The 22,081-nt window shown below is 35.4% G+C and overlaps 1 protein-coding gene across 1 annotated transcript in view; it reads left to right on the top strand.

Annotated features, from left to right (window-relative positions):
• The first annotated feature begins 6,818 nt into the window (after window positions 1–6,818).
• Window positions 6,819–22,081, top strand: part of LOC136798311 (ectopic P granules protein 5 homolog) — a 28,867-nt gene continuing 13,604 nt past the window's right edge. Inside the window, exons 1-13 of the mRNA XM_067054898.1 lie at window positions 6,819–6,941; window positions 7,190–7,965; window positions 8,260–8,352; window positions 8,516–8,587; window positions 8,853–8,975; window positions 9,267–9,387; window positions 9,798–9,943; window positions 10,851–11,056; window positions 11,778–11,895; window positions 12,334–12,454; window positions 12,877–13,033; window positions 17,659–17,850; window positions 18,181–18,454. Coding sequence (XP_066910999.1) covers window positions 6,851–6,941; window positions 7,190–7,965; window positions 8,260–8,352; window positions 8,516–8,587; window positions 8,853–8,975; window positions 9,267–9,387; window positions 9,798–9,943; window positions 10,851–11,056; window positions 11,778–11,895; window positions 12,334–12,454; window positions 12,877–13,033; window positions 17,659–17,850; window positions 18,181–18,454 — 2,490 coding nt within the window. The 5' untranslated portion in view covers window positions 6,819–6,850. The remainder of the gene's footprint in view (window positions 6,942–7,189; window positions 7,966–8,259; window positions 8,353–8,515; window positions 8,588–8,852; window positions 8,976–9,266; window positions 9,388–9,797; window positions 9,944–10,850; window positions 11,057–11,777; window positions 11,896–12,333; window positions 12,455–12,876; window positions 13,034–17,658; window positions 17,851–18,180; window positions 18,455–22,081) is intronic.

Below are 22,081 nucleotides of genomic sequence, written 5' to 3'. Positions count from 1 at the left end.
TTTTAGGCCTATAACGTGCATTTAAGCAACTTTTACATGACAAAATTGATAAAAAATTACCTTTTTTTGAGTTTTTGGCCCAAATTTGCCTAATTTTTGGTCCCAACAGGTGTTGAAAGCACCAAAATTATATCTTAAGTACTTCTAAATTATATTCAAACAACTTTGAATACTAATTGGCTTCATGTGGGATCATAAACAAGGATAAATACCAGTAAAATGACGAAAATTGCTATTTTGGGGGTTTAGGGACCAAAATCGGCAGTTTTTGGTCCGGCAATTCCTGAAAAATGCATGAAATTGAAAATTTTTTTCAGATTATTGTTATTCGGGTAGAAACACATCAAAAAAACTCTAGCACAGCATGATTTGAAGATAGCCCCATTTTACCCCCACCCCTAGTAATATTTGTATAGAGCAATCTAGACCAACTGAAGTAAATTTAGATGCAAACTTTTGCAGGTTTTGAAAGACTTAGAGTGTAGTTATGATTCCATTAAACTAGAAAATCAAGTTTGTACTTTTCTTCTAAAAAATAAACACTTGAAACTCAACTTTAGTGTCCCATTCAGCCATTGAGAAAGCAAAAAACTTGATTTCCTGGATTCTGCGGACTTTCTCTTCGCGTTTACCCCAACTAATGGTTACTCTAATTACAAATCATTGGTTATTCCAGTCATTGAATATTGCTCAGTCCTATGGAGTCCAAGTGCTGTCAGTTCTACCCAAAGATTAGAAGAAATCCAAAAATCATTTCTCAAAAGAATAACTGGCACTCCAAAAAACTATTGGGATTGTCTGAAAAAGCTAAAACTTTACGTGAGTAAAGAAGAAGGGAGAGATATCGGATCCTGTATACATGGAAAATAGCTGAAAATCTGGTTCCAAACATCAACAATAAATTTCAATTCAAGGAACTCCCAAGATTGGGAAGGATGTGTGTTCGCACCCATAGTTCAAAACTACATGATAGCACGCTTGTTGTGCAAGGTGCTAAGTTATTCAATTCAATGCCCAAGAGTATTAGAGATATGAAGAATGTTACAGTCGAAAAGTTCAAAAACTCTCTAGACAGACACCTCAGTTCGATCCCAGACGAGCCACAGATTCATGGTTACACAGGGTGCAGGAGAGCCGACTCTAACTCCATTCTTGACATGAAAACTGTTTAGCTGCCGACATCCTTCCTTTATTCAGGTTTGATGGATGCAGCATTGTGGTGTGAAGCAGAAAGTTTCTTGCCAGAGCATGAAGCTCGAAGACAACCAAAAGTAACCAAAAGTAAGTAAGTATAATTACCCCAAAATTAAGATTTCACTACGGGGTAAATATGGGACACACTTTTTAGAGATAAGGTGCCTTGTTTGATAATGAGACTATTATAATCTCAAACCATAGTATCTTGATGCCAGAATTCAGTCAAAATATAATCAAAGTGATTGCAGCTCTTCCTGACACTAAAGCTTGAAAAGTTCCTTCTAAAACTACGAAAATTGATTTTTATGGTGACATATTATGAAACTTTTGTTGAAAATCAAAAGTATGATGTTAGAATAATCTAACTAGACATTTTTCTAGCAGCTAGAATGACTCCAAAATCCTCTCCATCTGAATCCAAATTTATAACAATAACACCATTTTTAGGGGTGTCCCGTATTTACCCCTTAATTTTAACTGTCCCGTAATCACCCCAGATGACTACTGTATACCAACATTCAATTTTTCAATAATGGTGCAAGATGGGAAAAGAGGCGCATGTGCCAACATGATTAATAAATTAAAGCAAATTTAGCCAAATGAAAGCTAAAAATTGATGGATTATGGAGTCATTCACGCCGAGCTGGAATTATTACTTTACGCCAACTGAAAATCAAACAATCTTTGTAAGTACCTATACGCCTATGCGCCAAAAACGTTTCAGTTGTACGCCAAAGATCTTAGGCGTTAGTTACACGAAATCCATACTGGTAGGTACATCGGAATGTTGAGAGTTAGATGTGGCATTGATGACCAAAATGAAATTCCACTAAAAATTCCAAGGAAAAAATCAAAGACCGCTTATCATAGCGCTCACTTCTTTGCTTTTTCCTTTAGCACGCTATCCAAAATCCTTTCCCTGAGCAATTTAGGGGTGGTTTTAGAGTATAACATTCTTGCCTTGGGAGTTTCAAAAACAAAGGCCGTTTAAAAATTGTGATGGAATACGGCCGTTGTAAACCTTGGTCTTTTCCCGTTACGTATGGCGACTTTGAATATGGACCTTACCCCTAAACGAAAGTACTTACACATATTTTGTGACGCCGAGAAAGGCAAAACGGTAGAACATTATAACTCACTATCACTCTACATCAAAATAAAAACATTTCACATTTCTTTACATAATAATGGACATAATTCTGTAACTTTTTTGTTACATTGTTTTAATTGATTTTCAGTTCATTTACTCCCAAGATAATTACTTCCCACTTTTAACGACTTTAAAATCTACAATCATCATTCGTTACAATTCATTGCACATCGTCTAAGATTCCAATTTCAGATAACTTGAGCTCCACCGCAGATGATTGAAAAAGTCAATTCTTCGTGTGCTTCAATTTCTCAAACTTCACCAATTCTGGTGGTGATAAGATTTATATGAGAGTAATCATCACGAAAAGCGCGAATAACATATTGAAAAATGGAGATTCCCAAGATTGGCGAAGGTATCTTAAATCTTGGTTAAAAAAAATCTCTTTGATCTTTCTTTTTTTTCTTTTGTTAATTGCTTGCGTCATCAATCACTTGGTATTTCTCAAAATGAAAACACACAGATTTTACCAAGCTGCTTGGAGGGTGAATTGCGCCAAATCTGTACCGTGGTTTTGTAAACAAGGCAAACTGTATATATTCAAATTACCATAGAATGGGATATGTTAGATATTAGAGCTTAAGTTTTAGTGGATTTGGTACTGTGGCAGAAAGTATTAGTCGGGACTAAGTCATTTTTTAATATTTTGTTTCGTACGAGCCTGCCGATTACCCGGACAATTTGGGGCAAATGTCTGGGGAACGAAAAAAATATTTGTATCCCCAGACAAACAAACCGCGCCAGATAAGTGAACCCGTGATTGTGAGTTAACGCACAGACGACACGCGGTTGACAAGTTTACATGAAAGCGGGCGGAATAGGGATGGTGAAATTGATGCCAATGCAATCACCCGATTGTTTAAGTACGTCGCGCGGACCACGCGTTCAGTCTGGGGTAAGTCTGAAAAAAGTAATGTTAAAATTCCCGGACACGCAACAAGAAAATCCCCTGAGTCCGGAAAATTGAACAAATAAGCATCTTGTACTGAATTTACCTTTGAAAGCAAAAAAATTGTGTCCCGTCCGTCACACATTTTCAGTTATAACTCAAGTTTGGTTCAAGAAAATGGCTTGTAATTTGCGAAGCATATACTTCCATTATAGAGTAGCATTATTACATAAAATTGTCAAGAATTTAGGAAGTCTAATTAAAAATTGAGTGGTAGGAAGACAGGCATATGCGTGACAGACGGGACGCCCACCCCTCCCCCGTCCATCACAGATTTTTGCTAGTATTTCAAAGACGAAACAAAGTATCAAAAAATGACTTTAATCCTGACTGATACATTCTGCCACAGTAAGTAAGTAAGTATATTCATCTGGTGGCTGTCGGCGGAGCCAGGAGTGAGGGAGTCTATCCCCTTTTCTGTTTGCCCTAGACCTGGGAGATCGAATGCTGAGGTGGAGCGCCACACCTACTCTCAGCTCCCAGTAACTTAAGGCCTAGATCAGATTACCCAATCTAAGCTACTCATCCGCTGAGTTGGCGGTAACCGGGGATCGAACCCACAACCCTTAGATTGTAAGGCAAATGCTCTACCAACTGAGCTAGCCACAGTACCATATCCACAACAACTGAAGTTCTAATACCTAACACATCTACTTATGTGGAAATTTGAAGACAGTTTGTCTTGTTTACAAACCCATGGTACAGATTTGGTGCAATTCACCCTGGAGAGGTTACAAGATGGCGGGAGGTTTTTGTTTGCACAGAAATCTTCAAAAAATGGAACTTCAAAATGGAATATGCAAATATCTTACTGTCAACTGCTCTAACTTGGGACGATTGGTCAAAACATTAGTCTACACAATAGACAGCTCCAGGCTTTTAGGCCTTACTCTTGGTCTATAGGCACTGCTATAGGCGGCCACTAGTAGCCCCCACCGGGAATAGCTTATTAATAGGTTTAAACATAATAGACAACATTCACAAAAGATGTTTATCAATAGAGATTTCAAATAAAATAATGTTTAAAACACAGCTGATTGGCTTAGGTTTCATAACTCTCTATTGTATCATTAAAACCTCAGTGCGCATGTGATTTATCCGAAGAATTTCAATATTCAAAACAAGAGCAGTGCTCATATCTCGAAGAGTAGGAGTTTTACGCTCGAAATGAAGGAAGATATGACGTAGCCTATCGAAACATGGGACTGTTGATAATCTGGCCTGTAATTTCAATTACTGTTAAATCTCTTTGACAACAAATTTGTTTTGATAACTCCAGCAAGTTTATCAATCATACTTTCTGTTCATAGCATGTCACGATAACTTTCACTGATAGCGCGCCCTTTTTTAAACTTTTTTGCTTTCATTCAAAATGACCGGACATCGATTGGAGAATTAGAGAACGCCTGCCACCTAACCGCCTATCGTTAGATGGGATTAACAAATAATGAGTGTGTAACTTGCAGTGCGAGTGGCGTCAAATGCTCCATCGTTTTGCCACTAATTTGGTCTTCTTTGTCCCAGACATTCGCGTGTGCTTCGATTTAAAAGCCTATCTGTGCGAAAGAGAAATCGTGTATTTTTTAATACGCCGTTTATTAACTCAAATCAAATGACTTTGGAGGTTCGGTGAAATGGTGGCCGAATTGCCGTCCCATGTCTTGTCAGATAGTCCCAAGTTAGAGCAGTTGACAATATCTTTCAACCTTTAGTAGTTTTTCAGATAACCAATCAAACAATCGAACTAATAATCCAACTCCATCCAACTCATCATCATCAACTCTAAGATTTCTTAAAACATTGTGAGTGGTTGATTAAGTTCAATCAATTGCTCGCGGTTCGATCAGTTCGATAAACCAATCTTGTTTGTCACGTTTGTGCCGCTCCGCCATGTAGATTAGCTTCTTTTCAAAGCCAAATTTGGAATGTAAATTGGGAAAGTACTTCTGTTAACAGATTATACACTTCTCCTGTAAATCCTTTTAATGCCAAATGCGGTTTGTTGGGCGTAGTATTCCGCCACTCGGCCCCGGGCAAGATTGCAACAGAGGGGCTACGGATTTTATTCTGGATAGACAAAAGGCTTGGAACTGTTGAAATGGCGATCGCATGCCACAATAAAGTTTTTGCAAGTGAGGGAAGATATGAGGATTTAAATATCATCAAACTAATCGAACTTTTTACTGACTGAACTAATCGAAAAAATTGTGAGTGTACTCAATTAGGTTCAATTAACTATAATCGTTCGATGGAGTTCGATTGTTCGATTACTGTAGTTTGACACGTTTGGTTGATCAGGTCTGGTTTATAAGTGTTTGAAATTGTATTGATGCTATGCTTGTTATTTTTGAGGCTTTTAATAGTTTTTGAAAGTTTGTTAAGGTCAAAAAAAATTTGATTTGAAATTGTGAAATTTTATTGGTTGTGCTGTTGACGTTGTTTTTTGTGTTCATGATTTGTTTCCTCAGAAAATTTCTTCTTGAGCGTTTTTGAATATTTCTGCTATTTTAATTTTGACTGTTGTGTCTGTTTTTAAAGTTGGATTGTAGATTTTTTTATTGTTGAGTTTAATTCTTTGCCAATGATTTTGCCTTTTTTCTTACATTTTTAAAAGTGCTTTTTTTACTACTGCACTGGTTGTTTCACTAAAAAGTGTACACGTTTCAAGTGAGGTTTTGAGAAAAGTAAAAATGTTGTAAATCTAAACTTTTTACCATCAGAAAGAGGAAAGACTAACTTAAATTTTGAGCTATGATACTTTAAAGTTATGAAGAAAATTTGAAAAAATTCTATTTCGAAAAAGCGTCATTTTTGAGAAAAAAGTGTGGATCGAATTCAAGCTTATAAAACTTGGATATTACTTTTTGATTAAAACTATGTTAATTCTGTTTGGCTGTATGAAAAGCTTATATATTTTCCTTGTCAAAATTTCTAGTCATTAACAAAAAGATAAAGATAATCTTAACAGGTTATTTTGTCATTTTTTGTCATTTTTTGTCATTTTTGGTCAGCTGAATGATTGACGCATTTCCTATTTTAATTCAGACCCAGGTGTATTGCTAAAAAGAAAAATAAATGATTATGACCTAGCTTTCCTAGGATTCATGATAATAAATTATGATATAAATATTATGATCCAATTTAGGCTAAAATTTGTAAAATTGTGAAAATCTTTGCTAAATTTCACATGACTTTTGAAGGAGTTCAACTAAGAAATTGTGCATGCATTGAGGTTGTTCACTTTTAACTCTTTGGAAAAAATGTTTTTAATAAACTATATACTCACAAAGAGAAAGCCCTGAAGCTGTTTCTTTATTCATTATTAATTATTGTTGTTATAGTTATAAGGTATTACTTTATACAGTAAAAGGGTACACTTTAACAAAAAAAATAGAATAAAGTTTGTTATTATTTGTTTATATTTGTTTGTTAAATTTTGTCAATGTGCCTCTGGCTGATTAGAGATTTCATTTCAAAACAGCTGCAGTTATACATTATACAAAAATTTTGTTATGTAGATGTGAAAAAATGTAAAATAAGTAGCAGTTACTGAGATGGCTGAATGTGTAAGAGAGCGCCCTAAAGCAAAGAAGAAAAAAGCAACAAATATACAAAAAAATGAGTCAAAACTTACTCCTAAAACAGGTAACATTTTTTCTATTTTTTTCTTTATTGTGTTGACAATCTGTCTGTCTTCAGCAACCAAATCTCATTTAATAATCATCAACTTTAAAGGTATTTACACGAATTATTACTATTTAATCTAGCACTATTTATTAGTATTGTTTCTAATAAAAATTTCATTCTTTAAATTTTTTTTAAAGACAAGGACTAAGTCGTACAACTTATATATGCATAAATGTATAATTTTATATTTTATTTGCTTCTTTAAGGTGGCAGCCAACCAGAAAATTCCTTTGTTTTACAAGACACAGAAATTGCTTCTACAACTGAAAAAGTTGAAATCAAAAACAAAGAAAATGGGTCAGAAAACAAGGCAAAAAGTGAACCAGTAGCTTCTTTGGATACATCAAAGAAACTTACTAGAATAGAAGACAAGCAGGAGATTGCCTCCTCTGAAGGAGAGAATGAAAATAAAGAAATCAACAAAACAGAAACAGAAGAGGGTGAAGCAGGTCTTCTCAATACAGAGAGTGTTGCTGTACAATCTCGTTTGCTTCCTGCAACTGATTTTCATTCTGATCTACCAGAAGAAAATGATGATAACCTGACAAAAAATGAACCTGAATCAGTGGAAGCTTCTGCACCTTTTCCTTCTTTAGAAGTAACACAAGAAGATGACTCCTTAGATATTCAACCAAAAGAACAAGCAGTTAACCAGTCAACTATTATATCACCCTATGCCGAGTCCACAGCTCCACCACCCTCTCTAGAACCTGTGGAACTCCAAATTACTGGTGCCATTGCAACTGCACCACCCCCTTCAATAGAACTGGAATCTGAAAATACACTTGTCCAAGATGATATAGTAATGCCACAGAGTGTTAGACCAAGATCTCAGGTAATGACATCAAGAGAAAGTTTACAGCAACCCTTGGTGGAACCAATTATAGAAACAATGGAAGCATTCTCAGAGTATCAAATGAAACATTTCTATCACAATCAAGAATTAGAGCAGATTGACTATTTTGTTGATGAGTTTTTAAAGGTAAGAATTTATCTTTATTTTCAGCAATTATACAGTATAGCTCTAAAGCTCTAAAAGAGCATCTAGTAAGATGAAAATCAGAATGCAGATCTTCAAGGGAAATCAAAACTATAAAGAGCACTCACGAACATCAATTAGTCATATGAAACAAAATTAATAATGGCACTATCGTCAATTTACGAGGCAGGGTTAAATGACCAGCAACTTAAAATAAATGAAAAAAAGTCACTGTCACTATCAACCAAACTGAACAATACTATGGTTGATAACAGTGTTGAAATCTTATTATTCTAGAATTCTCAAAAAGAGCAACATGAGTTTTTCGAATTGATCCAGTTCTATTACAAATCAAGAAGACGTCTCGGTGAAATTCTTGATAAAGTTGAGGTAAGCTCAGTACTTTGATTTTTTTGATTGTTATAAATTATTTTAAAGTTTCTCTGCTTCTCTCATCAGCACCTGTAATATTATGTCTGTTGATTTCTTTAGCCTCTTTTTTGTTTGTCCCATCCAAACTATTTCATTACAAAGCCTTCCTTTTATTCCTTAGGGGTTGCAAAGTGAACTGAAAAAGAAGAAAGATGACACCTGGGTTATCAAGCAAAATGTTTACAAAGCAGAAGTAGGAAATAAACATCTATTTCATTCTTTAATTGTTTTATTGGTGGGAAAATGCGTGCAGTGTTTTGAAAATCTGGAAGTATCTAAAAAGTTTGATTAAACATGCATCATTTTTTCATAATTAGTGCATTAAGATTAGTAACCTATTTATCTGCTAAGTGAATGACAAACTTCTATTTAGGAAGTTTTTGAAAACTACTCACAGTTATCAAACACAAGTGAAATACAATCAACAAAAACTAACAATAACTTTTAATCTTTTTCAGGGAACATGCAGCTGCGGAGTAAAAGTTTCTCAGCAGCAAAAATATCAGCAAGCATTCTTCCAAGAAGAAGTTAAAAAATCGATGTCAAGTGAATTGTATACAATACGCGGCATTGCTCATGAGGTTTGAATGTTTTTTTAGGGGGCTTTTAAATTTTGAAATAGCGCTATGTGTGACAATCCTTAAATCTGAAGTGAATTAAAGAATTTTGTACTTCTAATGCTATTTGCACGGTTCACTAGGAATGTTCGAATCTGTGAGAAACAGTGGCCCTGTGGTAGCATTTTTCAAATTTGAATGATATCTTTATAATGATGGTTCATATGAAAATAAATGCAAGTCATCCTGTAGTGTAGTATGAGCTTTTTAATAAACATGTTCTATCACTAATAAATCGTTTTAATATAACTTTAGACATTGCCTTTGGAACTGTACAACAGCCAGGTTGCACGTTTACGAATCATCAATTACTTAACCAAATTCTTCCATGCATCCCCAGAACTCTTCAATCTGACCGAAGAATTACCAATCTCAGGTTTGAAAAACTTGACATATTACTCATACATTGACATTTTTAGAATTACAGAGCTCCCATTTCAGAACTGTGATTTCAACAAAGCTTATGGCTAACCCCCCCCCCCCACCATTGCAGATTATCACTAACTATTATATCACTCCTTTCTTTCATTTTTATTTTCCCCTTTAAAATTCAACATCAGAGGGTCAATATCCCTTTCTTGTAAACTCTCACCCAAATAAAATTCACAAAAATATAGGTCACCGCATACTCTTCACCAGTGAATTCGAAAAATTTTAAAATCCTGCTGCATTTGACAACCCGATTAGACCTAAAATTGGCCGGGTTACATCCATAAATCTGTATTCACTCATGCCAATCAAATTGTCAAACCTCTAGGAGTTCATTACGTGATTTTTCTTTTTCAGCAAAATTACCATCAAACGTAGACAACAATGCTATTCAAGTGTTGTTACAACTACAAGAATGCATCAGTATTCTGTTCCATTTCAAAAGATATGGTGTTCTTGAAGTGACTTTCAGTGATGATCTACACTCATGGCTTGATTTATTGGTAATAAAGTTATAAAAACACTTAATGAAATCATTCTCTAAGATATTTTCACTAGCCACTGGTAATTACCCTAAATTATTACTGCATGGCCTTTTCTTATAAGAGGCCCCAAGAGGACATTCACGCATTCTCACATTTATTTGCAATTCACGCTATTTTCTGTACACGCAGAGTTTCCCAATTCACGCATCCACGCCGTTTTTTAAAAAATTTCACGCATTCGTGCAAGTGGAAAAGCCCATCCAAGCATTCACGCAAACCGCTTGGGTCCCCTATAAAAGGACTTCAATTAGGACTATTCTAAATAATGCAAATCTTGATGTAGGCTAGGGGTTGTCATATCCCAGCTGGTTGCAAGGGTTTGGGTCTGCAGTCACTTCATGACTATCTGTGGTTATCTATCTTACTATGTGTGGTGGTCTTTCGAATTTCCTCAAATAAAGTTGCTATAGATTTGTCGTAGCTGCAGAAAAAGGTTGTGTCTGGTAAACTTTGTGTGCTGTAACCGCACAAAAATTGTAATTGAAAAAATATTACGTCAAAATTTCAAATTTTATCCAAATAGCTTTGGAATCTTTTGAAATTCCCAGACAAAGTTTTCCAAACATTTTTATAATCCCACTTCACCCAATCAAATACTTTTCAACAAAAGCTAATTCAATGAAATGCTGTCTTGAAAGCTTTGAAATGGAAAGGCAATGCTAAATTGGGCAGAATTCCATCAGTAACGCAAATAAAGTATGTGAAAAGCAGGGACGACGTTGGTAACACGAGCTTTTTTGTTTTGATTTATTGATTTAATATTGCAAATTTTTTTACATGCTCAGCATATATTTTATATCAATACAAGCCTCACATCCTAATATTGTCAATCTTGCTTTAATCGTTTTTTTTATCTTGATTTCAGGTGGCTGCATTGCATCGTATCGGAACACTTCCAGATTCATTCTTTCTATTGAACCATCTTCTACGTTGTCCACCGAGCACAGTTTCCAAGATCTCCAACTACCTTCAATTCCCTTCATTCAAAACATACAGCCTGGTCAACAAATGGAATTCTCCACTGGTTCATCACTTCATGGTCATGTTGGCAACTCTTACTTTACCAGTCAAGTAAGAACACTTTTTTTTATAAGAAGATACAACATTTTTCAAGCCTTTGGGTGTTCTTAACTTTTTGAGTTTCAAGCCTAAAGTTGTTCTAAACATGTTCTTTTTTCACCATTTCCCTAAGATATTGGTTGTTTTAGTGCCCGCAAAGCCTTTCAATGTTCTTAACCTTTTCTTGATATTTTGGCCATCGAAGCCAAGTTTGTTCTTACTGGAATTACATGTCAAGTACAGGATACACTTTTTTTAATAAGAACCAGTTAATCTATTCTTCACCCTTCCCAGCTGGCACACAACGTTGTTTCAACGTTCGTTTAATGTTCACAATGTCCATATAACGTTAGATGAACCTTATGTACCAGCTGGGTTATAGTTGAGTTTATCCAAAGTTGTTTTTGCCAAAGATTCTTGAGATTGTTTAAGTACAGAATCTATGAACTACTTTTCTGTCAAGTAGAAACCAGTATTTACTGTTTTCAGATCGAGTGTTGTAGTATTCATGATATGCACCATTGCAATGTCTTCCACGGACCCAACAGCTGATTGCTTGAAAGTGACGTGATTTTACGTCACTTCTAACCAATCAGCAATTGGGTCCATGATGTAATGTCAGATGACATTGCAGTGGTGCATATCATGAATTAAAAGTAAAAAAACAACAAATCGTTGACTTTCAAATTCGGCCTACTAACCTTCAACATTGTTTACATTGTATATTGTTTAGAAGTCGACAAGAGTTTCTTCGTAAATTTGAAGCGACTATCTTGAAGAAAGAAGAAGAGAAAACTGTGATGGTTGGAAGAAGTATCTCATGGACACTCGTTGATGAAGAAAAGGAAGAGGTACCAATCAATTTAGCCTGTACCAACCCACCGCCACGGGCGTTTTTTATATTTTGAAGTCAGTGAAGAAGTCAGCGAAGAAGAGTCTGGTACAGGCTACAATCAATTGAGATTTTTCTTTTCGGTGAAGAAATTCGTCGGTAAAAAGTGACGAAAAAAACGCTTATAATTAAGATTTTTCTCAGACGGTTTTTTATATTTATTTATTTATTTATCTACAGTAATTATATTTCCCAGGTCTGTCGACCACTATGAAATCATCATGCTTAAGAATTTATGGAGATCTTTTTCCCATTCTGTGTGCAATATTTCTTTGAAGTTGGCGACAGATGTTGCAACAACTACAATTATAGCCGACGATTTTCTGCTTTCTCAACGTAAGATATTTTCTATACAATAAAACTAGAATTTCTTTCATATGGTTTTTTCTTTCTCCAGGATGAAAAATTGGAGGACAGTTGGAGTTTGATGACAGAAACTGACCTGGTTGCTGTGTTTGATCAATATCCTTTCACTGAACTCTTAGCTTATTTACTGGATATGGAACAGAATGATGAAGGTAAGGACAGTTGTAATAGGTATGATAATCGCGAAAATGAAAGTCGATGGAGTTTTCTTCTTTTGTTTGATTTTTGACTTTGAACAGGAGAAGTAGTTTTAATGGCTGTTGTTGTATTCTATCGGTTACTTGAGTTTTATGAATTTTAAAAGAATTCTTCCATTGTAAAGAAGAAAGATAAACTTAAACTCTGATAGTCATTATCAAATTCGGTTCAAAAATGAATAAAACAGTTATTATATTCTTAGTGAGTGCTTGAAAACGCTGAAAATCGTCCTATTGAATGCTCACTTGCGAAAAAATCTCTTGGAGATTGGCACGATACCTAACCGTAACAAACCGTACTTCGCGTTTCTTTTCCGTGAAAATAGAAGAGTTTGGTACAGGCTTCTACTAAACAATGTGCTTTTTCTTTTTTTCAGGGAAATTTTGCTACAGTCCTTCCCGAACTAGTAGTTATGACGTCATCAGTTTATTTGCATTCTCCTCAAATTTGATCACTCTGTTGTCAAAAATTTTCGACACATACAATTTGTTGAGGTATCGGCAATTCTTGAAGTGCGTCAGTAGGATTATAAGGTAAGAAAGATCTTTTTAGCTATTTCGCTTTTTTTCGAAATTTAAAGTTCGGGAGAATATTACGATCACAGCCTTTCAACTTTATTTCATCGGGTTATTTGATTTGGTGCAGCCATTCTAATTCGCGTCGGTATTCGGCTATTGCCAAAGGAAATGCTGACGTAAATTTGGCTTTTGTCGACGTAGAAATGCTGTACTACTTGTACTACTTAGAACCCGCAATTTTTTCCTGACGCAAAAAAGTCGGAATTAGAAAGGCTGGTATAGGGGTTTATCGGCTTCCTGCCTATAATGTACGTCCAATGCTGAAACTCAGAGTTAAAACTCTACTTTCTAAACCTACATTAAAACCTTTAAGAATCACTTGTTTTTTTAATCTTGAGGGAATTTCCTTTTCGTTCCAAATATTATTGCCAGCATTGTAGCTCAAGCCAGCCCACGGGATGGACCAGATCTGTAATTTTGTCAATGTTAGACGGTAAAGGTCTCATGCAATGCAAACTATGATTTTGTACATATTTTTTATATAAGCAAGTGTCTGTCCCTATATCAGGCTTGCATTATGCTTAGCATTCTATTGTTTTCAAACAATAGCTATGTTAAGGTACTAAAAACTGAGCCTGCACATGCTTATAAACGTTGTGCTTATAGAAAAAAAAAACATGTAAGGCGAAACAAAAAAAATTTCTTGTTTCCGGAAACCGGCCGGGTGAAAAAATTGTTTTTTCTGACACGGCTGCAAACTTTCGTTCGTTAGTAGTCTCTACTTGTTGTAATTTAGGGCATAATTTATGCTGTGTTTATACATAAAAGTTATTCTTAAACTCTATTTCAATGAGCCATAAATTATCAAAAATAGCAAAAAAAAATTATTTTCCGGCCGGCCGCATGATAACTTTTTTCCTTCACCCGCATTCCGGAAACAAAACATTTTTTATCATTCGCCTAATCCAACATAAATAGAATGTGTTATACTTTGCATTTTAAAATGATTTTTTAATTCAGTATTTTGAACGAGATTACACAAAAGTAAAAAACTTGATCATAAATTGAGCATACGGTTTGTGCAACCTAAGCATAGAGACATCAATTTATACGCTTTTGAAATACTGGGAGTTTAACCGACAACCTTGTGCGCCTATTGTTGATAGTAAGGTTTTTTAACATTCCTCTCACTAATTCCCCTGGTATTTTATAGCAGCCATAACTTTCATTAAAGTGTTAACGCAGCAAAACGAACACATAGAGTTGATTTGCTTTCAAAAGGAATGGTATTAGTACTGTAATTTTTGACTTCTCATCTGATCTGAGACAAAATTCAGTCTTCAAATGCTAACAAATGAGTCAATGGATTGATTTACAGTTATAGTTTTAAAAGTAAAGCCCATTTTGTTTTGGCGTCTACTATAGAGGGACATCCGTGCCTTGCCTTACACGTTTTTTTATAATAACAGTTTTATAAAAATACAATGCTGAAATTTGGCAAAAACCTAAAAACAAATTAAGAACAGTCTTGACTGAGAAGTACAGATTTCCATTTTAATTAATATGACAAGAACGTTTAAGTCTGAAAAATTCAGAGCTGCCCAGCCAGAGCCATAACTTATTGGTTTTCTGTAAAAACCGTTTATCTAAGGATACTGCTCTCGTATGTTGTTTTACTATGGTACACGTTTGTTTAACCTACGCGGAGCGCTTAATAACTACTTGTGGTATAAAAAAGGGAATTTCCCAAAAAAGGGAATTTCCTAGACTCATTAGTTCTCTAGGGATAAGAAAAAGACAAACTTAATACCGGGCTACCATTTAACCGGTTAACCATTTAACCGGTATAAGAAGAGTGACAAACAAGTGTGCAAAATTGTGAGTTATTTTGTCCAACTATCCTTAGGCGTGAAGCTATGAATGCCATCCTCGGTCGCTTTAGGCTCCATGCGGTGGCAATCATCTGGTCGAGCATATACTCGTCTTTTTAATTCAAAGAAAGTCAGATTCAGTTCTTAACCCAGTAGCATCATACCTATGAGGTCTCTATATTTTTTTCCGTCCTGTACTGGTGAAACAAGACCTAGGAGTACTGCGACCCATTTTATCCGTTTTTCTATCCCGAATAAAGAACTAAATCGAGGTTGGCATTTCTTTTCTTAGCATGGAGGTATAAAGAAAAACAGGAGATGTATTTTATTATAACCAATTTCACCCTACGATTAAAAAAGTCGCGAGGTTTGCATGCTCATAATCTGATATATCGTGCATTTTAGTGAAATCTTATTGGCTCATTTCAATGTTAGAAATTATATGAGACGATATCACATCGATGTAAGAAAATATTTGGACTAAAGAAGACCTGTAAACTTGGCAATCCTGAACCAAACAAGAAGATTTTTCGATCAATGTTTTCTTTAAAGTGAACTCTATTGCTTGATACTTTCCTCGAAAATTCTTCAGCGACTTTTTGTCTAAAAATAGAGCCTGAAATCGCGTGTGCTTATAAAGAACTTTCTATTTTCTGGCTCAAGAAAATATCTTCTCGAAGAAAATTTAACGGATAGCGTAATGGAACATTAACTTGTTTTGTTAGGCTAAGTTTTATTTAATTCTTCTATTAGAAGGCTAGAAATCTTCAATATTGGTGGTTTGAATGTTCAGAGCAAACTTGAGTTCTACTAAAATGTATTATTTTATCGGGCGAGCCTTAAAATTTCTTTTGATACATTTTATAAAAGAAATCAAAAAGTTTTAACGAGCAATAGCAGACAAATTCAACTCCTGTTTTTATCAGATTGTTTAGCCTGTCAATAGTATGATCAAAAAATATTTGAATCAAAAGTGTCGTAAATCAATTTTGTGACATACGGCTTTTTTCTCTGGGCTTTTACTCGAATTGAGAAAATTCAACTTAGGCTTTCTTATTGTTGCTGATCATAGTTTCAAACCTAAAATAAAAGTATTGTCAAATGTCATTGTTGTAGTATTAGTCAAAACACTGTTTTGTTTTCTCTTTACCCCCACTTTATATTGCTCCCACTTTGCTATTGCTATTTTTTTTGGGAAAATACGCGTGTTTTAAAGTGTTTTAAGTCTAGAAATTTTATTTTTATTACATACTATAGTTGTGAAAGTATTGTAGAAGATAATACGCTTAAATCCGAAGTCTCCCATTCTCGCATGAAGCTTTTTCGCTAGCGATTTTTATGATACGACAATTTGAAAATTTTGTGTTTTTAAATTGAATCTGTTTCCATTTCATTTCGAAATATCTAATTTTCAATTTTTCAAAGCTATTCAACGTCTTTCATAGTCACCCTCGAATGTCTAAGCCCGATGTCTAGTCATGATGGTTAAACTACTTCAAGCATAAGAATAGTTTTACAAGATTGTCTTGATTGTGGTAGATTTTAGCAATGCAAGATCTTCTTTCCTTGCCATTACATTGAAAAAAATGCAGTTTCAATTCGATCATTTTTTAAAATAATTCTTCTACCATTTTTTAGCTAGCGAAAAATTGATTTAGACTATTTTCTTGAAACATATTAAAATTTTCTTATGTAATTTTTTCTTCGGAAAATACAAGAGATTGTATTGGTCGATTTTCCTTGAAAAAATTTTGCATTAGGAATTTTCCTTTGCCAAATACAAGAATTGTCTAATTTTCCTTCAGAAATACAAGATTGTCTACATGATTTTCCTTGGAAAATACAGCAAAATGTTTTAATGATAATGTTCCATTCAACAGTGCCGTAGGAAGTATTTTCATATTTGCGGGGGGGCTAAAGTTTAGTGACACCGCAAGGGCCAACCATGGTTTGACCCGAGGGGGGGGTTTGAAAATTTGAACTCTAGATCGCTTGAAAATGCACTCAAAACAAAATGCTTTCGAGAAAAAACAACATAAAAATCATTCTTTGACGAATTTAAAAAGAAAATCTTTGCATTTTGCAAAATAACCATTTTTGAAAAAATTATTGGGGTGTATAGCCCCCCTTGCCCCCCTCCCAGTTTCTACGGCACTGTCATTTACATATTTACTTAAAGATGCGGTCACGATGTGGTTATATCAGTAGAATCGGTAGGAGCTTCTGAGCAAGAAAATACACGTTTTTTTATAAGAACATTCAAAAGTTTTGAAGCCTTCGCATGTTCTTAACCCGATTTTCGAAAAACAAATTTTTTTGGGTAAATTTCATCCAAATTTGTCCTGATTTTTTGCATGATCATCATTGGTAGTAAGTAAGTAAGTAAGTATTTATTTACCATTTAACACTACAAAAAAGATACAAGTGATGATATGCACAATGGAGGATTGTAAATAAAAGATAGCTGTAAGCACATTTCCACAAAAAAAATTACCTCTAAAATTAAATCTTTATCCATAAGAATTACTATTTATAAGCTTAGATCAATGTTCCTAACCAATTTATTCAAATTTAAAGATTAGATAAACTGTCTCTTCATTCCTATCCCCTCCCTTAATAACATCCAATGGGCATGGGGGACAATCAATGATCAAAATTAACGAAGAATTTTGATAAATTGCTATTTGCTCACGTAGATATCAATTATATATGTGTTTAATGTATAACCAGGTAGGTCCATAAAAGTATCACTTGTTCTTTTTTATTCAGGCTAGTGACGCAAGTCGTGTCCGACCATTGGTTATCGTATCGAAATTATCGAATCGATATCATCGGAGACTCCACGGAAACCATACCCACTAGTCAACATCCTACACAAAGTCAATTCAATTTAAAAAGACTTCAAATGCAATTCGACCAACTCTTTCTGACAGCAGCCAAACATATCCTTTCTTCACATAGGTACAAATTAACATCTTAAAAATTTTTTTCTTTTTGGTCAGCAAAATACCTTGAGTGGATTAAATTTCGCGTGGATTGATTTTTGCGAAAAAAATCGAAATCCGAATTTTGGGCAAAACCTTTGATTTTTCTATATCATTGGGACTACAGTTGATTCTATATGATTTGATCTTTAAAAGACCAAGAACTTCTAATCATAGAAAGGCTCGAGTTAAATGAGATACATTTTCATTTGAATCACAAAAAAGAGTTGAGAGAGAAGGTTAATTGTAGAAATCTTATGAATAGTGTTCTAATTGAATTGGTTGGGGATTTTCTTTCATATTTTAGTGCTGGTGCTATCCAATTCCTTTCAACCATGCCTTTTGAGGCCATCCAGTCAAAATCAATGTGGGCTGTCCTTTTCTTGGCTGTTGATCATAAACCAGACCTTGCAACGATCATTAAATACGCTGGTCCTGAAAATGTACCTTCAGTTAAAGAATTGGATATTTCACCGAACGAAGGCATCTTTTTATTGACCGCTCTTTCCAATATGGCTATTTCACGGAACGGAATCGAAGATCGAGAGCTGATTGAAGCAATTGCTAATCTCATCATTGAAGTAAGTGGAGTTGGTTTTAATACCCGGGGAGGGCAGTACCTAGAGGGTTTACCAACTGACGGTATATAATGCGGCGAAAAAATCTGGCTGTACCCTTGCAGTGCATCAAAAAATCGGTGAAATCCATACCCTTAAAGTGCATTTTGCTCAAATTTTCAACTCTTTGATAGAAAGAAATCAAAATTTTCTGGCAAAAGATTTTGCAATTTTCCCTGACTTTGCTGAAATTTCCACCCTTACAGTGGCAAAAGTCCAACCTTACAGTGGATTTCTGCTATCTTTAAAAACATATCCCTAACCGATGGCGAGGCACATACGCGTTGAGCAATAATTTACCTGGTTGCCCCCCCTCCCGGATGTTGATACAATTATACCTGATAAAAAATGTAGTTCAGAATTGAAATAAAGCATAATCCTCAATAAAGTGGAGTTTTACACGCACTGAGAACACAAATTCGTTCGAGTTAAGGATATTTCGTGTTATGGAGTAAGGTTTATAAGGAATTGAAAATGAAATATAAACCAAACAATAATTATCTCATTGGATTTCAAACAAAAATAACAAGGAAATACGCACGATGTTACAGTATTTCCTTGTTCTCAACTTCAGTTGAGCTACAATCTGACAATGTCTGTCCGTGTGTGTCTGTCTGTCTGTCTGTCTGTCTGTCTGTCTGTCTGTCTGTCTGTCTGTCTGTCTGTCTGTCTGTCTGTCTGTCTGTCTGTCTGTCTGTCTGTCTGTCTGTCTGTCTGTCTGTCTGTCTGTCTGTCTGTCTGTCTGTCTGTCTGTCTGTCTGTCTGTCTGTCTGTCTGTCTGTCTGTCTGTCTGTCTGTCTGTCGTCTGTCTGTCTGTCTGTCTGTCTGTCTGTCTGTCTGTCTGTCTGTCTGTCTGTCTGTCTGTCTGTCTGTCTGTCTGTCTGTCTGTCTGTCTGTCTGTCTGTCTGTCTGTCTGTCTGTCTGTCTGTCTGTCTGTCTGTCACAAAAACTTTAGGGCAGCCTGGATACTTCAAAAATGCTTGGATTTGGCTGAAATTTGGCACACTTGTTCCTTGGGTGAATATCTGGGGGTGTTTTTCATTTTTTGAAAATTTTGATTTTTGGGGCCTGGGGACGAGTTTTTCGCCAAAACGAGGCTAAAACTTTGGGGCAGCCTGGAAACTTCAAAAATGGTCGGATTTGGCTGAAATTTTGCACACTTGTTCCTTGGGTGAATATCTGGGGGTGCTTTTTGCATTATTCAGAAATTTTGATTTTTGGGGCCTGGGGACGAGTTTTTTTGCCAAAACGAGGCTAAAACTTTGGAGCAGCCTACAGGCCTCCAAAATGGTCGAATTTGGCTGAAATTTGTTCATTGGGTGAATATCTGGGGTCTACAATTGGGCCTATGAATAATTTGAAGCCACTGAAGTTGAGCCCAGTGCGTTGCGCACGTTCGACTATTATTCAAGGAGGTGATTATTTTTGCGCTACGTTTCTTTTTATACAGTTTTTGAAATTGTCTGATGCTGCTGGATTATAAGGCATTGTTAAATGAAAGGACCATAAAACTTGTTTGATTTAAGGAAACATTCGAGTTACCGAGGTTTAAGATTCGAAACTCAACTGTATTCACTGTATTTCACCCTATTTCAGACATATTTTTGTCAAAAAATAAAGCCTTGAAGGTACCGCCGACTAAGTCACTATATTTTTCGCATCTCCACTTTCTAAATCACGACGTCGGCCTTGTAAACATTTTTTTCAGCCAATCAGTTTTAAATTTTTTTCTTAGAGGTCTGATTTCTAAACTATATATTATCCAGAACCACAGTTAACTGGTAAAGTATAATACAACTACCTACTATAGTACAAATTTACAGGATAATAATTACAAATAAATGTCAAAATCTAATATACAGTTTGAAAGAAAAAATATATATACAGGACCTTTATGTTTTTAAAAACTAAAACTAAAAATAAAAAATAGATAAAGATAATCTGATTTTCAGTATTTTCAAATACACGCTTTTTTTATAAGAATACACTTTATAAGAATGTGCATGGTTTCAGCCCACTTTTCAGGTGCCCCCGTTGAAGCATGGTGCCCCCAACGAGTTAGGTCCCCTTGAGAAATTGCTTTGAGTTAGGTACCCCTATTCAGCCGATAATTTTTTTGAATTGACACTTTTTGTTCTTTTGTCATTCCTAAAATCTACGATGGCCCTGAAGGCACATTATATTGCTGCGCGCGAAAACATGACTGTACGCGAGAAATATGCTGTGCGAGCGAGAAATATGTTGTGCGAGCGAGAAATATGTTGTGCGAGCGAGAAATATGTTGTGCGTGCGAAATGTATGTTGTGCGCGCGAGAAGATGTTATCGTGCGCGAGAAAATAGTCTAGTGCGAAAGCAAAGGAGACATATATTAGCAAAGAAGATATAGTTTAACTTCCAAAAATAATGATTCCGGTCCTGAGATCGTGTCGCTGTTAATTTCATTCGGGTCCTCAAAATGTATACAAAGATAAACAATCATATCCAAAATGATAGACAAAGTCGCGGAAAATGTTAAAAGTTGTTGCGGTTTTGTGGTCATGCTGCTGGTTGCTGTGGTCCATGATTGATTGGCAAACTAAATATTCATCATTGGCTATATATTCATCATTCATATTCGCAAACTAAATATTCATCATTCATACTGGTTGAAAACCTTTTCCCGAAGAATCTTGTTAAGCTGAAGTCAGTCAAAAAACATTTGTTTTAAGGGCATGTATTCTACAGACTTGAATCATAAATTCCAGACTCGAATTACAGGAGGGAGGGCGGAAAGGGCGGAATTAAAATAATCAAACATCTACTTTGATTTTTGTGCTCGCGCGCACAGTATTTTTTTTCTCGCACACAATTTCCAACTTGTGCGCGCACAACATACTTCTCGCGCGCATAATATAGTTCTCATGCGCACAACATACTTCTCGCGCGCACATTATACTTTTCTCGCTCGCACAGCATATTTCTCGCGCACAGTTATGTTCTCGCGCACAGTCATGTTCTCGTGCGCAGCAATAATGAGCCTTCTGGGCCATCGTAAAAATCTTAATGGTGCTGGGGTAAAAAAATTCAATAATTTTAAATATTTTGAAATATTCCATTTGGAAAATATAACCAGCCCCCAGAGCCTCCATCAAGACAGCTAGGTACCCTTAATGAATAGGTAACCCCAAAGAATTGCAAAACATTAGCCCCCTACTACTAACCTGGCCTAGGTGCCCTTAAGATTTCTGGGGGGAGGGCTGAAACCATGAATGTCCATAATGAAAATGGCCAAAAAATTTAGAATAATCCTCAGAAAATCACCATCATGGAATTTTGCTACTCAAGCTAAGAATGCCATTTTTATAAAGCATTTTCTATTATAAGTTGTCAATTACCCTCTAGTAAGGCTCACCCTTTTCACAAAATGTCATTTTATGCTTGAGACGTATATACTATAAAATGTTAGAATCTAGTCTGAATTAGGATTCTAACCTAAGAATGCTGTAAGAATATTTTAGGATGATTTTCCCAAAAAAGTTAAGAATACCCATGATGAAATGGATTTACACCATTCTTATAAAAAAAAAGGGTGTAAGGCAAAAGAACAGGCT

This window comes from Clytia hemisphaerica, unplaced genomic scaffold, assembly GCF_902728285.1.
Source record: "Clytia hemisphaerica strain Z4C2 unplaced genomic scaffold, Clytia hemisphaerica genome assembly, whole genome shotgun sequence".
NCBI lineage: Eukaryota > Metazoa > Cnidaria > Hydrozoa > Leptothecata > Clytiidae > Clytia > Clytia hemisphaerica.
The sequence above is the reverse complement of the archived record's forward strand: the minus strand, read 5'-3'. Positions and strand labels throughout refer to the sequence as shown.